A 15628-nucleotide genomic window follows, 5' to 3' on the forward strand; every position below is an offset into this window, starting at 1 on the left:
TACTCTCAGATGATAGATTCGATTTTTCTCTCCCGTCAGCCCACATTAAATCTTGTACGAGCTGAAGCCGCTCCTTCCCCAGGTTCTTGGAGACGATGCCCGGGAAGCGAATCAGGCATAATTCCTCTTTGCCACGTAGACAGGGTTGTGTCACGCGTGTCTCCCTCAGATTTTGCATGTGCGGGTGAACTGATGGACTCAAACTAACCATTATTCAAAGTCTTATTTTTATGGAAGTATAACATTTTAAAGTGACATCTGGAAGGAGCATAAAATAATCAACATTTTGTTTTGTTTTTCAGGGAAAAGTGAAGGTAAATATAATTTCTTTGTCATGTATTATATATATGAGTTTGCTGATATAGTCAGATGTTTATTTGGCAGACTTTTCTTCCTACTTCTGAGAACTCCTATTTATCTCACGTTCAGGAGATGAAAGCACAGGTTATGGGAAAAGACTGTGCCCGGGATCAGGCAGCAGTGGCAGCTTCCCTCAGCCTGTGATATTTCACTTGTGTATTTTACCCACTGCTCTCGAAGCCAGGCGTTCCCCCCCCACCCAGCTTCTGTCAGGGAAAACTCCCTCTCCTTTACTTCTAGAGCAGACCTCTAGGATCTGTCGGGTCCGATAGGAAGCTTCTAGGCATGGTCACAGTGTTGCTCTGCTGGCTTCCAAGGCTTGTGTTCACTCTTGGGGGTAGTTATGGCCAACTCTTTTAGTTGTAATGCTAAAATTTTTAACATATTTTAGGTTTACTTGTCTTTGTGAGAATCTTTCTGCTTTCTGAGTGAAATTGAAATGATTTTTTTTCCCTAAAGATTTTATTTATTTATTTGAGAGAGAGAGCACAAGTGGGGGAGGAGGGGGAGAGGGAGAGGGAGAAGCAGGTTACCCCACTGAGCCCGAAGTGGGGCTCAATCCCAGGACCCTGAGATCATGACCTGAGCTGAAGGTAGACACTTAACCAACTAAGCCACCCAGGTGCCCTGAAATGATTTTTCTTCTTCTTAAGGCCATGTATTTAACCATATGAAAAGACAAAGCAGTACTTAGCTTTAGTCCAGGTAGATGAAATTGCTAAAATGTGACGTATCCCTTTCCTCTCCTTCAAAATTTTGTCTTCTGAACATTAGTTTTACAAATTGCTTTTGTATTCTGTCTAAATAACAGAATACCAATGTGTGATAACATTGCTTTTTTTTAATTATACTTTATATTATAGTAATAATAATAGCAGAGTAAAATACTGAATCAGAATTGTCCTATTTGGAAGAGAAATTCTTCAGCATAAGATTATTCTTCCAAAGATGCCTCGTATTTTGTTACTGTTAGGAGTGATCCTATAATTTTCAGTTTTGAGAGATTTTATTCTACCTTGGGCATTCCTATCTACATTAGAGGATATTTCAGTGTTTCAATACTATTTAAAGACCTCATCCTGTCTCTCATTGTCAGAGAAAAGATTGTTAACTTGTGAAGGCTGTCCTTAGAGAAATTATCTTGTTTATGAGTATATTTACAATTTTTCATTTTGGTCAAATTTGGAAGAGTTACCCCTGACAGCTATCATATTAGGTGATTATCACAACCATGTCAAGTTGAGGATGGCTGCTTCAGGAACAGAACCGAAAATTTCATCGGAAGGCTGGGTCCCAAGTAATATTACACTCCCATTCGCCCTGATTCATGGTCCCAAACTTGAAAAAAACACACACAAAAAAAACCCCCAAAATTCTGAAGGTTTTTTTTTAATTATTTATTTGAGAGAGAGAGAGTTTGCACCCGCAGGGGGAAGTGAGAGGGAAAGGGAGAAAGAGTCTTAAAAGAGTAGACTTTGCACTGAGCGTGGAGCCTGACATGGCGTTCAGTCTCATGACCCTGAGGTCAGATCTGAGCTGAAACCGATAGTTGAGTGTAACCAACAGGACAACCCAGGTGCCCCAACTCTGAAGGCTTTTATAAGGAGACAAATCCTTTGTAATCCCACAACCTGAAAACAATTGATAATGGTAATGGCTAAGTACCGGCTACGTGCCGGCACTCTTCTAAGCAATTTACAAGTATGATTTCATTTAATCCTTCCAACATTCTTATGAGCTATTACTTTTATTTCCATTTCATAGACAAGGAAAATGAGTGCCAGAGAGGTTTAGCAACTCAGCTAAGTCATGTATGACTTGTAAGTAGCACAGTTGGAATTGAAATTATTTATTTATTTGTCAGAGAGAGAGAGAGAGAGAGAGCACGCACAAGCAGGGGGAGCAGCAGGCAGAGGGAGAAGGAGGCTCCCCACTGAGCAAGGAGCCCGATGTGGGATTCCATCCCAGGCCCCTGGGATCATGACCTGAGCCGAAGGCAGACGCTAACCGACTGAGCCACCCCGGTGTCCCAACATTTTGATAATTATGATTATTTACATATGGGTATTTTCATACTAGGTATATTTAGAGTTGTGTATATTATTATTCCCATGTCTGCTCGATTCCTTCGCCTATGTCTTGGCTCAGGCTGCTCTCACAAAATACCATCCACTGGGTGGCTTAATGAGACGTTTGTTTTCCCACGGTCTGGAGGCTGGGAAGTACAAGATCAGAGTGCCCCTGGCAGACTTGATTCTTCTAAGGGCTGTCTTCTGGCTTGCAGATAGCCCGCCTTTTCACTGTGTCTTCCGTGGCCAAGGAAGAGCTCTGGTCTCCTCATCCGCCTACAAAGACACTAATCCCATTACGGGGACCCTACCCTTATGACCTCATCTAAACCTACTCACCTCCCAGGGCCTCCACCTCCAAATACCATCTCCTGGGGGCTTAGAGTTCAACATATGAATTTTATCCGTCACAGTCTAGATTTCTAGAAATGGGTTTACTGGATCAAAGGTTATGGACCTTTTAGGCTCCTGATACATAGGACCAGATTGCATTTTGTCGTTGAAAGGGTGTGCGAATTTATATCCCTTCCAATCAGTGTGCCACCTAGTTTTACCTGACCGTTGTCAGCATTAAGTATTGTCATAGTTTTATCTTTACTGTTAAAAGTGGTATCTCTATGGTTGTAATTTGCATTTTTTATTACTAGTGAAACGGAGTAATTTTTGTGTTCTTACTATTTGTGGTTTTTCCTTTGTGGATTCTCTAGTTCTGTTATTTGCCCACTTTACATGGGCACTAAAGCACTTTTATTCAGTTTATGAACTTTTTATATATTTAGAATATTATCCCTTGGGGCACCTGGCTGGCTCAGTCAGTTAAGCGGTTGACTTTGGCTCAGGTCATGATCTAAGGCTCTTGGGATTGAGCACCTAGTCAGGCTCTTCGCTCAGTGGGGAGTCTGTTTCTCCCTCTCCTTCTCCTGCCCTTTCCCCCCACTCATGTGGGCGGGCGCTCTAATAAATAAATAAAATCTCTAAAAAAAAAAAAAAGAATATTATCCCTTTGTTGTATTTGTAACATACGTTCTACCTACTTGGCTATTTGCCTTTTACTTTTGCTTGTGAGGTTTTCTGACAAACAGATGTTTTAAGTTTTTAGATAGTCTAATTTATTGTGTATTCTCTTTGTCATTCCTTTTATGACTTTTATGCTTGTTTAGTTCGTTTTTAATATTACCATAAGCAACTTTAGTCAAAAGAACTATGTAGTACAATGTTTGCCATCTCTACTAAATGCATACGTAGAATCTTTGCGTAGTTATGAAAATTATTTCTATGCTTTTCATGTTATTTCAAATAATAATTCATGTATTGTCATGTTCCACATTCTTACCATTTTAAATAGTTTTATATTATTCTACCATGTTACCTAGCTATATAATATCCTATCATGTTAACTTAGGCATTATTGTACATTTTGATTATTTCAGTTTTTAACAATTATGTATAACATAATCATCATTGTACAAATTATTGACCCCTCCACCATTTGAATTATTTCTTTAGAACATAATTCTATGACTTAGCCACCCAGGCATGCCTAGAACATAATTCTAAAAGCAGAATTACCAGGTCTAAGTATATGAACAGTGATGTTATTGGGTCATAGAATGTAAATGGTATTTGGTTTTGTAATATTTCCTTGTATTGCTCCTTTGAACTGTTGAATGGCAGGAAATACCATGAGCGATATGCAAGTAATACACCACCAATTCTATTTTATAATTTTTATTTACTTTAAAAATTTGGAAAAGCACAGGGGCACCTGCATGGCTCAGTCGGTTAGGCGTCTGCCTTCGGCTCGGGTCATGAACCCAGGATCCTGGGAATTGAGCCCCACATCAGGCTCTCTGCTTGGTGGGGAGCCTGCCTCTCCCCCTCCCTCTGCCTGCCACTCCCCCTGCTTATGTGTGCATTTATAAAATCTTCTAAAAAATTTAGAAAAGCATATAATGAATTCTTAATTTTCATAGCATCACCTGTTTTCAAGGCTAAGTAGTTTTCCTTGCATTGACTTATTATTTAAATTCTGTGTTCTGACCACACATGAAATATTTTATCTGGAAAGTTATGAGACCGGGGCTACCGAAGGCAATGCTGAAACCTTCTACAGACTGAGCAAGAGAATGGTATTTAATTGAATCCATACCAAGAACTTCTCTCCTTCATTTGGATAAATTGCAAATAAAATTTGGACCTTTTGTTAATTTTTAAATCACCTTTTGGCACAAATTGCTTTTATATATTGAAAAACTTACATTTTGGCATTTTTACAACTTTGTGACTTCTTTTTCTTTTTATTTCAGAGAACACTTTTTACAGTTGGCTAGAAGGTAATTGGAAACTTTTAAACAAATTTAAATGTTAAAAATTTTTCTCATCTTTAAAGACATATGAAATTATTTTAAAAATGCTACATTTCACATATAAAATTTCTATCACCAAATTACTATTTTTAGGCCTCTGCGTAGAAAAAAGAGCATTCTACAGACTTATCTCTGGCCTGCATGCAAGCATTAATGTGCATTTGAGTGCACGATATCTTCTACAAGGTACGTGACATTCACTTTTATTTATTTTGCCATGTTATTTTCAGATATCCTTAAAATTTTTGGTACTTACCTTAGTGGGAAAAAGTTGACCCTGTTGAATGTTAGGCCGTAAAAATTCATTCTTAAATGGCAGTGATCAGGAATGTAGAAACTGTAGGTATTATAAGGACATTTTCAGCCTGATCTTACCTCTGTTTACTTGCTTTTAAGAAGCTGCTCAAAATTGTGCACATCTCTTCAGAAATAGTCTTTTGTTTTGTTGTGGGAGTTAAAATCTCTCCTAATGGTACAGTTTGTTATCCATTAGATATTTTTACTGTATTAAAACCCTTTTACTTGTGTGCCAACTTCAGGCCTGGAGTTTAATGGGTAAAAGTATTTTCTGCTGCTCTTTATGCTTTAAAAATGCTGTTGCAGAAAAAGACCATGGTTGATTTTCATCAGTAACCTATTTCTTTTGGGATTTCAAGTGTCTCTATGGCTCAGGAACAAAATACAGTAACTTTAGTTTTAAATAGGGCTTCAGACTCTCTCAGTAATTTCAGGTAGTCATTTTTAAATTGCATATTTTGGTTTTATAAATATGTTTATATTCAGAAATTTGATTTTTCTTTTTTTTTTAAAAGATTTTATTTATTTATTTGACAGAGAGACAGCCAGCGAGAGAAGGAACAAGCAGGGGGAGTGGGGAGGAAGAAGCAGGCTCCCGGCAGAGGAGCCTGATGTGGGGCTCGATCCCATAATGCCGGGATCACGCCCTGAGCTGAAGGCAGACACTTAACGACTGCGCCACCCAGGCGCCCCCAGAAATTTGATTTCTGTGAAATCATACTTCTCAGTAAATAGTGAATTTATTTTCCTTCTAAGGATGGGTTGTAGAAGATAACATATTAATGTAGAACCATTAAAAGCTAAATTATGAAAAGCAGCTTTCATTGTTCTGTATTTTCAAATATACAATGAAACTAGCTTCTGTAGGCAGAAATAACCCAATGTAATAAGTAAACTGAAACTTAATTTTAAAATTCAGATTTTAATATTTAATTCTTCTTTCTTCTCAGAAACTTGGTTGGAAAAGAAATGGGGACACAACATTACAGAATTTCAGCAGCGATTTGATGGGATTTTGACGGAAGGAGAGGGTCCAAGAAGGCTTAAGAACTTGTATTTTCTCTACTTAATAGAATTAAGGGCTTTATCTAAAGTGGTACCGTTCTTTGAGCGCCCAGATTTTCAGCTCTTCACTGGAAATAAAGTTCACGATGCAGAAAACAAAATGCTACTTCTGGAAATACTTCATGAAATCAAGTAAGTTACATTTGATGACTTGTGCAACTTAATAGAAGAGTGACAAGTGTTACCAAAGTTCAATTCTTAAATATTCAGTTCAGAGAAAGGAAAAAAACTTTTTTTAAAGATTTTACTTATTTATATTAGAGAGAGGGAGAGCCTGAGCAGAGGGAGAGGGAGAAGCAGGCTCCCCGCTGAGCAGGAAGCCCCACATGGGGCTCGATCCCAGGACCGTGAGATCATGGCCTGGGCTGAAGGCAGACACTTCACCGACTGAGCCACCCAGGCGCCCCGAGAAAGGAAAATTATTTAAAAAAATAATAATTAAAAGCTAATTTTGCTTATAGGTCGTTTAGCATTGAGTTTTGGTTTTGTTTTGACTTAGGTACTAAATGGCACAAGTGTTTAGTTTTAAGAGTCATTCTTGTAGTATTTGATACCTGCATTATTTTCATATGTGGTCGAACATACTGGGTTTGGGGCCAAACTTCTGTTTTATGCAGTTGTTTTAGATTTGAGGATAAGACTTCATTTTGGGGCAACAGAGTGCTGATTTTACTAGATCTTTTGCTCTTTGTATTATGTAATTCATCTCCAACCAAAATGTTATCTTAGCAGGACTCTTGATATTTTATAATACCTGAAAATGAGTCTTCTCTATTTAACGTACAGGTCATTTCCTTTGCATTTTGATGAGAATTCCTTTTTTGCTGGGGATAAAAAAGAAGCAAACAAACTGAAGGTAATCATTTCATACTTTAACTTAAGTTTTAGATTCAAACTCTTATGCAGGTATGAATATAAGCCCATGTTTTTATAGTTAACAATAAATCTTTTTTTTTTTTAATGATTTTTTATTATATTATGTTAGTCACCATACAGTACATCCCCGGTTTCCGATGTAAGGCTCGATGATTCATTAGTTGCGTATAACACCCAGTGCACCATGCAATACGTGCCCTCCTTACTACCCATCACCGGTCTATCCCATTCCCCCACCCCCCTCCCCTCTGAAGCCCTCAGTTTGTTTCTCATAGTCCATAGTCTCTCATGTTTCATTCCCCCTTCTGATTACCCCCCCTTTCTTTATCCCTTTCTTCCCCTACCGATCTTCCTAGTTCTTATGTTCCATAGATGAGAGAAATCATATGATAGTTGTCTTTCTTTGCTTGACTTGTTTCACTTAGCATTATCTCCTCCAGTGCCGTCCATGTTGCAGCAAATGTTGAGAACTCATTCTTTCTGATAGCTGAGTAATATTCCATTGTATATATGGACCACAACTTCTTAATCCAGTCATCTGTTGAAGGGCATCTCGGCTCCTTCCACGATTTAGCTATTATAGTTAACAATAAATCTTATTCTATATTAGGAAATTACAAGAAAAGGCAGAGTCATAATCAATCTTTTACCCCAGAAAAGGAGGTCCAAAGGCAGGCCAACTGAAGATCTAGTTTGTGCTGTGTTCAAAGTAACACAGCCTGTCACTGCACACTTTACAGATGGCTTTCACATTGATGGTCTCAAAACAAAGTTATAAATTAAAGGAAAGGGGTCTAGAGCATGAATGGCAGTATTGCTGAGGAGAATTCCGAAAATGGTTTTGGATAAAGAGTTCCCTTTAGGGGACAGGGCCCAAGGTTTGTCAGTCATCTAATTCATTGGGAATGAAAGGTATTTAGGGAGGCCGGCAGAAGAGAAGATGTGATGCCCTGCAGAACGGGGACTGGTTTTTGTCTTGTCTCTTTCTAGAGGTATAAGCTCATACAAGACCATCTTTGTGTATATTTGCATCAAAATCCTACAAATATAAAATATTACTAGGAAGACTTACTAAACACTCACTATGTGCAAAATAGGATTCTTGTCATTACAGGAAGGGACAGCTCCTACCCTCCGTAGATTTCTAGTCGATCTGGGCACTCAAGTAAAATTATCTTACTGTTCTCTGTTACAAAGCTCTCAGTAAGTAAAGGCAGGTAGCTGTCAGGAGCGCTGGGCTTGAGCTGATTTCTTCAGAGTATTTATGACAGCATTCCTCTGTTTTGTATTCTTTGTTTCTTTCTGTAAGGAAAGAACCTGATTTTATGCAGTTTGCAAACAATACTTCTTGCACTGATTTTTTGCTGCTAAATAATAGTTATTTTTGATCCCCCATCTACCTCCTACTGAAAACATTCTTGCTAGAAATACATACTTCGGCGCTTATATAACCTCCCAGCAGCTTCCAGGAACTTGGAAGTGAGGGGGAAGACACTGTAATAAGACTTTTTTTTCCCTACTATTTTCACTCTCTTCCTTATTTTTAGTACACTTGCTGGTTTATTGGAAAGCGTTTTGGCATCAACTCTTTTTATATTGTGCAGATTAGAAATATTGCTCATAATGTTTTAATTTTATCAAAACTGAAACACTCAACTCTGATGTGCTATGGAGTTTAACAGATAAATTTTCTTAATTCTTCTATAATAAGAAGTAAAACTTGTTAATATCAGAGATTTACCATCTTAAGAAATAGTAGTTTATGGTGAACATCATAGATTTGAACACTAGCATGGATTTTATTTTTTTATTTATTTATAAATATTTTTAAATTTTATTTTTATTTATTTTTATTTTAAGTAACCACTACCGCCAAGGTGGGGCTCAAACTCATGACCCTGAGATCAAGAGTCACACGCTCTTCCGACTGAGCCAGTCAGGCGCCCTGAGTTTTATTTTTTTTATAATTAACATAGAATGTGACGCTAGTTTCAGGTGTATATAAGTTCATTTAAAAATCTCATCTTGTCTGGGGCACCTGGGTGGCACAGCAGTTAAGCGTCTGCCTTCGGCTCAGGGCGTGATCCCGGCGTTCTGGGATCGAGCCCCACGTCAGGCTCCTCCGCTATGAGCCTGCTTCTTCCTCTCCCACTCCCCCTGCTGTGTTCCCTCTCTCGCTGGCTGTCTCTATCTCTGTCAAATAAATAAATAAAATCTTAAAAAAAAAAAAATCTCATCTTGTCTGCTTTATACTCTATCGGCATGTGGTTAGAAATGGAGGACTGTATGGAAGAATTGTGTAGTGTCCCAGGTAGAGTAGGCTCTCACTTGAAGGCTTCTAGAACATTTAAGGATTGGGTGAGAATTGTTTTCTGGGCAGTTGGTTTCACTAATGTAAATTACAGTAGATAACGGCAGCATGTTCGATCATTCTACCCACTGACCATAATTCTAAGTATTGGCCTAAAAGCTGTATACCTAAACAGGAGAATTTGTAAGTGATTTAGGTTCTGGTTATTTTAAGGGTCATAAGTTTTTCTAATCTGAGGTAACTTTGGGGTATATTTAGGTTATTGGACATTGGTACCTGTGGAGGTCACAATATTTCTCCTGTCCTGATCTAGCAAACGTCTAGCTTATGAATTTAGCTCTGCATGTTAAGTCAGTTTACGCACTTGTACGTGGTTTTGATTTTGCAGTGTTATTTTGGCTGTCGTAAGCAACCACGCTCACTCTCTGTGTACGCCAAAGATTTACTCAAGAGCTGCCACATTCAAGTGTTTGCATTAACGAACATATCCAAATACTGATTTAGACAATGTCTACAAAAGCAAGCACAGTCTTTTAGCACAGAAGCTTCCAACCTTTATAGGTGTGAGAGTCTCTAAAGTCAAAAACATTCAAGGCTTACCCCCGCGACAGTAGTATTTTTAGTATCTATTGATTGTGAAAATGTATAATCGCCGAAAGGCCACTATGCATTTATAACACTTTGTCAATAAAAGTTGTGTTTTATTGATCATAATATTTATATTCATTTGGAAATTTATAGTGCCTACCTGTGGCTTATTTATTCTGTCTGTACGCAGTGCTTGTCCACATAACGGATTTTTTAGGCCCATATAGTAACTGTTAAATCCTCCAGAGCTCAGCACCTCATAGGATGGGAACATCTACTTGAGAGTAACTTTACTATGCTGTTATTATTGTTAAAAGTGTGATTTTTTTTCTTTAGGGTTGAAACACAAGTTTTGGAAGCTTTAAATCACCAAAATTTACTTAGAGTAATTTTACTTGGTAAATATTCTTAAAAGTTGGTTTAAAATTCAAATGACCTCTTACTGAACTCAGTCCAAAGGTACAGAAACACAAGTTGTAGAATATTGTTAACATATGGTAATAATTAATATTAATGATATGGGCTTTATATTAATACAAAATTTGTATTAATAAAGACACAAGATCTGGGATCCATTAAAAATCATTTATATAATGCAGCTGTTTCAGAGTCTCAGGCTGAATAAAGCATCTGGGGAAGAACTATCCCCAAAATGAATAGAGGTCTACTTTGAATAGTGGGTACCAATCTTTGCTGATTTATTCCCATTTTTAGATCTTTGGTCCTTTTCTCTTCTGGTTGAGCCCAGTATGTGGTTTATCACATTAAAAAAAAAGAAGAGAGAGAGAGAAACACTACATGCTCCTCAAATTGTAGGCTGATTGGTAAAATGGATTTCAATCAGAAATGTACGTCAAGGGGCACCGGGGTGGTTCATTCAGATGTTGAACTTTTGACTGTTGGTTTCAGCTCAGGCCATGATCTCAGGGTCATGGGATGCAGCCCACATGGGGCTCCACTCTCAGCACAGAGTCTGCTTGCGTTTCTTTCCCCCTCCCTCCGCTTCCCCCTCTGCTCCTTCCCCCACCCCTGCTTGCATGCTCTCTCTGGAATGAATGAATGAATGAATGAATGAATGAATGAATGAATGTATGTCTGGTTTCCTGCTTAGACACTATAAGCTTGGGATCTCAGTGTAAGTCCAGGACAGAGGGAGTCACTTGGCAGATCAATTCATAATTTCCACTGGAGTAAAAGAAGGGCGTGTCCTTGACTTCCCTTTTTTTACTTATCCCTGAAGGATATACCAGTTTTGGATGAGCTGGATTCATTTTGTCCAATTATAAACAACATATTACCTTAGTGTTCATAAATATATATATGTTGAAAGTATTAAAAAAAAGGAATAAACACCAAATTCAGGATACTTATAGAGGGTAGGATATAGGACTTTGGAGGGATACATAGAGGGCTTTGTGGTACTTGTAATGGTTTCTTTCTCAAGATTGGTAGAGTGTACATGGATGTTCACTATACTCTGTATATTTATGTATGATAATGTTAATTATAAATATATTTAAAAATAAAAGATATTATAAAATAGTATTAATAATAATAAAATATCTGATTGTTTTCCTAATTAATACCAGGATTAAAGCAGGACTTTAATATGAAGCCATATTTTGAAATTTCTCCCTCCCTCTCTCCCGCCCCCTCTCTCCTTCTTTCTTTCCCTTTTTTTTCTTTTTTGGTGAATGATGCCACCCTACCCCTGTCTCCCTTCCTCTGATATTCACATGTACTTCATAATCACATACAACAACAACAATCACATAAAACGGAACACCTCAGCTCAGTTACCTTTGTGTATATTTGCAGATAGTTTAGTTTTTGGTTTTTTGTTTGTTTGTTTGTTTGTTTTTTTGCATTTCTTAATGATTTTTTATTATATTATGTTAGTCACCATACAGTACATCCCCGGTTTCCGATGTAAAGCTCGATGATTCATTAGCTGCATATAACACCCAGTGCTCCATGCAGTACGTGCCCTCCTTACTACCCATCACCGGTCTATCCCATTCCCCCACCCCCCTCCCCTCTGAGGCCCTCAGTTTGTTTCTGAGTCCATAGTCTCTCATGTTTCATTCCCCCTTCTGATTACCCCCTCTTTCTTTATCCCTTTCTTCCCCTACCGATCTTCCCAGTTCTTATGTTCCATAGATGAGAGAAATCATATGATAGTTGTCTTTCTCTGCTTGACTTATTTCACTTAGCATTATCTCCTCCAGTGCCGTCCATGCTGCAGCAAATGTTGAGAACTCGTTCTTTCTGATAGCTGAGTAATATTCCATTGTATATATGGACCACAACTAGGTAGTTTAGTTTTTGAGTCAGGCAGTCCTGGGGTCTAAGTTTGCTCTTCACTGCATACGGGAATTTAGGCAGCCTAACCTCTCTGAACCTTGTGTTATTAATTCATTAGGTATAGATTATAATAACACCTACTTTCGGATTTGCAGTGAAGATGAAATGAAGTTGTATATGTAGGACGTGCTGCTCAGTGACTGTGGATTTTAATTCTCTTCCTCTTTTTTGGTGCCCTCTAGGATCCCTTGCACAGTGCTAGGCACATAGAAGGCACTCAGAAAATACTTAGCGTTTGACTAGATGCTACAGCTTAATAAAAATCTCGTTAAATTGTTTTTAGGAGGACTTTCGACTGCATTTTAGAAATATTTCAAGAATCATGGATTGTGTTGGTTGTTTTAAATGCCGACTATGGGGAAAGCTTCAGGTAAGCAAATCTAGTTCAATCTTAGTTTTCATTTATTCTCTGCACAAAGAATTTTCTGATTTTTCTTTTTTTCTTATTTCTGTAATAGATTCAGGGTTTGGGTACTGCTCTGAAGATTTTGTTTTCTGAGAAACTGATAGCAAATATGCCCGAAAGCGGGCCTAGCTATGAATTCCATCTAACGCGACAAGAAATAGTATCATTATTTAATGCGTTTGGAAGGTGAGTGTGAATGTACTGAAATTGTTTCTGTTAGCCAAGTAAGTCTAAAACTGGGTAAGTAATATCCTTTTTAGTGAAATTATCTCACTACCAAATTCTGTGATCTTATGAAATACTTTAAGTACACACACACAATTATTAGGTGATATTTTTTACTTTCACCTGTTGATTTTTGTAATTATGATTAATTACTGATTGAACCTCAATATTCGTCTTCCTGAATTTGTACATTTTTTTCTAATTATTTAAAAGTAGTTTTTGTGCTGCCCAAATATTTTTTGAAGGTCCTGCAAAAATCATGTTTAACATAAGCATACATATAAAATATCTTTGCAAATTCACCATCATGTAAAAAGGTTAATAATTCTTTAAAAATAATTAATTTTCATGAAAATGATTAGAAGATAAGCTTGAAATAAGGAACTTAACATTACAAAATTTAGATATAGATGCATTTCTTTTTGGCCTATCATATGTAAGAATGCAGAGATTTATACAAACTAACATTTTTTAAGGACTACATTTCTTCACTTTAAAAAAATTATGATTTAATATTATGGGTTTGAAATAATTGACCTTCAGAATTATTCCTAGTACACAGACACTTGATAGATACAGTTCATTGAAAATTCAGCTACTTTTTTTGTGGTGGAAAGCAGAACTAAAATATATTTAAAATAATGAATAAACTTTTTATAAAAAGTAGTGAAAACAATTTGGTCACACATTTGCTATTCTCACTTTTTACAGTCCAAGAGCTTTGATTCTTTGTATATTTACTAAATGTGGAATATGATTAGTTTTCAGTATTCTTATATGTATTTGAAGATTTTATTTATTTATATATTTTAGCGTGAGAGAGCATGTGTGAGCAGGGGAGAGGCAGAGGGAGAGGGAGAGAGGGAGAGAGAATCTCAAGCAGACTGTGCTGAGCAGGAGCCCTGCGCAGGGCTTGAACTTATGTCCCTGACATGAACTGAGCTGGAATGAAGAGTCAGATGCTTATCTGACTGAGCCACCCGGGCACTCCAACTTACGCATATTTAAAATACGTATTTTAATGCTTATGTAATTTATATTTATGTACTTTAAATACGAAGTATGTGAATACTTATGAAAGCTTTAAATACCTAAGTATTTTGGGGTACCTGGATGGCTTAGTTGGTTAAGTGTCCAGCGCTTGATTTCAGCTCAGGTCCTGATCCTAGGTTCATGAGTTCAAGCCCCGTGTTGGGCTCCATACTGGGTGTGGAGCCTACTTAAAAAAAAAGAAAAGAAAAGAAAAAGAAAAAAAATTACCTAAGTATTATAATATTTATGTACTTTCTAATTGTGTATTTTAAAACTTTAATGCTAAGTTTTGAATGCTTAAAAATAACTAATTTTAGGGCAATATTATCTTGGTTTTACCATGTCAAGTTAAGAACTCAAGTACATCAAAATTGACTAAGTGGTTTATGCATCTTTAAATTTATTGAAATAAATTACTTGAAAATTCTTCTGTACTTTAAAAATGCAGTGTTGAATAACAGAGAGAAAGTATCTAAAATATCATCTGAGTGAGATTTTTTTTTGGTTACAGAATTTCCACAAGTGTGAAAGAATTAGAAAACTTCAGAAATTTGTTACAAAATATTCATTAAAGAAAACAGAAAACAAGCTGAAATGTGCCTGTTTCTGAACTATGAAGGCCAAAGAGTGGAATTTCATTCAAAGGCATAAGAGCAATGACATTCGTAAGCCAAACATTTTATATAAAGCTGCTGGAGAATTATATTGTTATATTGTTTTAAGTAAACCATTTTTTTAATTATGTTAAGTTTATGTATGATAGTGTGAGTAAAAGTAACGCTTTGATGATGTGGTACAAATTTTAAAGTTTAATGTTGAATAAAATCAGGATTATCAAATTCATATATGTTAAAACTAAGTAAATGTTATAAGTCTCTCAAGAATTTTGTGTGAGAAGATGTAATATGAATAAAGCTATGGTCAGTGTGTTGAGCATTTAATAGGAAAATGCTAAGGAGTTTCACGAATAATCCATAATTAACAACCTAAAAGTTTGCAATACATTTACGGTTACCAGATTTAGTAAATAAAAATACAGAATGCCCAGTTAAATTTGAATTTCAGATAAACAATAATTTTTTAATGTAAGTATGTTGCATGCAATATTTCGGACATACTTATGCCAAAAATTATTTCTTGTTTAAAATTCAGATTTAACTGGGAGTCCTGTGTTTTATCTGGCAACCCAAAAGTACATTGGTATGAAATAAATCACTTCGAGAATTATATTGCTATTTAGATTGGCTTGCTTTAGTGTGAAGAAAGATACAATGACAACTCAAAGACGGGATTTCTAAATATTGTGAAAAGTTGAATAGATTTATATATTTATTCTCATAATACTTTACCCAATGCTGAATAAAACTTGGGAGAAACTTTTTATGTAATTTCAAATTTACAGAAAACGTTCCAGAATAGTACAAAAGAACTCTTTAGCCAGATTCACTAATTGTTCACACTTGCTTTATCTTTCATGCTCTCTCTCTATACACATGTATACTATTTTTTCCTAAATCATTTGAAAGTTCCAAGCATCATGCCCTTTGAACCTTAAAGACTTCAGTGTGTAGTACTGGATAATTTTTTAAATGATTTTTTCAGAAAAAAAAAAAGAAGTGGAACTATAATACTGTAAGCCTTAGAATAAGGAATCATTTTGAGTTCCGGT

General features: G+C 36.5%; 1 protein-coding gene across 1 annotated transcript in view; it reads left to right on the top strand.

The window, feature by feature from the left end:
- The window catches only part of ERO1A (endoplasmic reticulum oxidoreductase 1 alpha), a 46503-nt gene extending 30922 nt beyond the window's left edge, over nucleotides 1-15581 (top strand). The window contains exons 9-16 of the mRNA XM_045810397.2: nucleotides 303-314; nucleotides 4736-4762; nucleotides 4889-4981; nucleotides 6043-6289; nucleotides 6944-7013; nucleotides 12580-12666; nucleotides 12755-12888; nucleotides 14471-15581. Coding sequence (XP_045666353.1) covers nucleotides 303-314; nucleotides 4736-4762; nucleotides 4889-4981; nucleotides 6043-6289; nucleotides 6944-7013; nucleotides 12580-12666; nucleotides 12755-12888; nucleotides 14471-14531 — 731 coding nt within the window. The 3' untranslated portion in view covers nucleotides 14532-15581. The remainder of the gene's footprint in view (nucleotides 1-302; nucleotides 315-4735; nucleotides 4763-4888; nucleotides 4982-6042; nucleotides 6290-6943; nucleotides 7014-12579; nucleotides 12667-12754; nucleotides 12889-14470) is intronic.
- Nucleotides 15582-15628: the final 47 nt, after the last annotated feature.

Source organism: Ursus americanus, chromosome 26 (genome assembly GCF_024610735.1).
Source record: "Ursus americanus isolate L20-20 chromosome 26, mUrsAme1.1.p, whole genome shotgun sequence".
Classification (NCBI taxonomy): Eukaryota; Metazoa; Chordata; class Mammalia; order Carnivora; family Ursidae; genus Ursus; species Ursus americanus.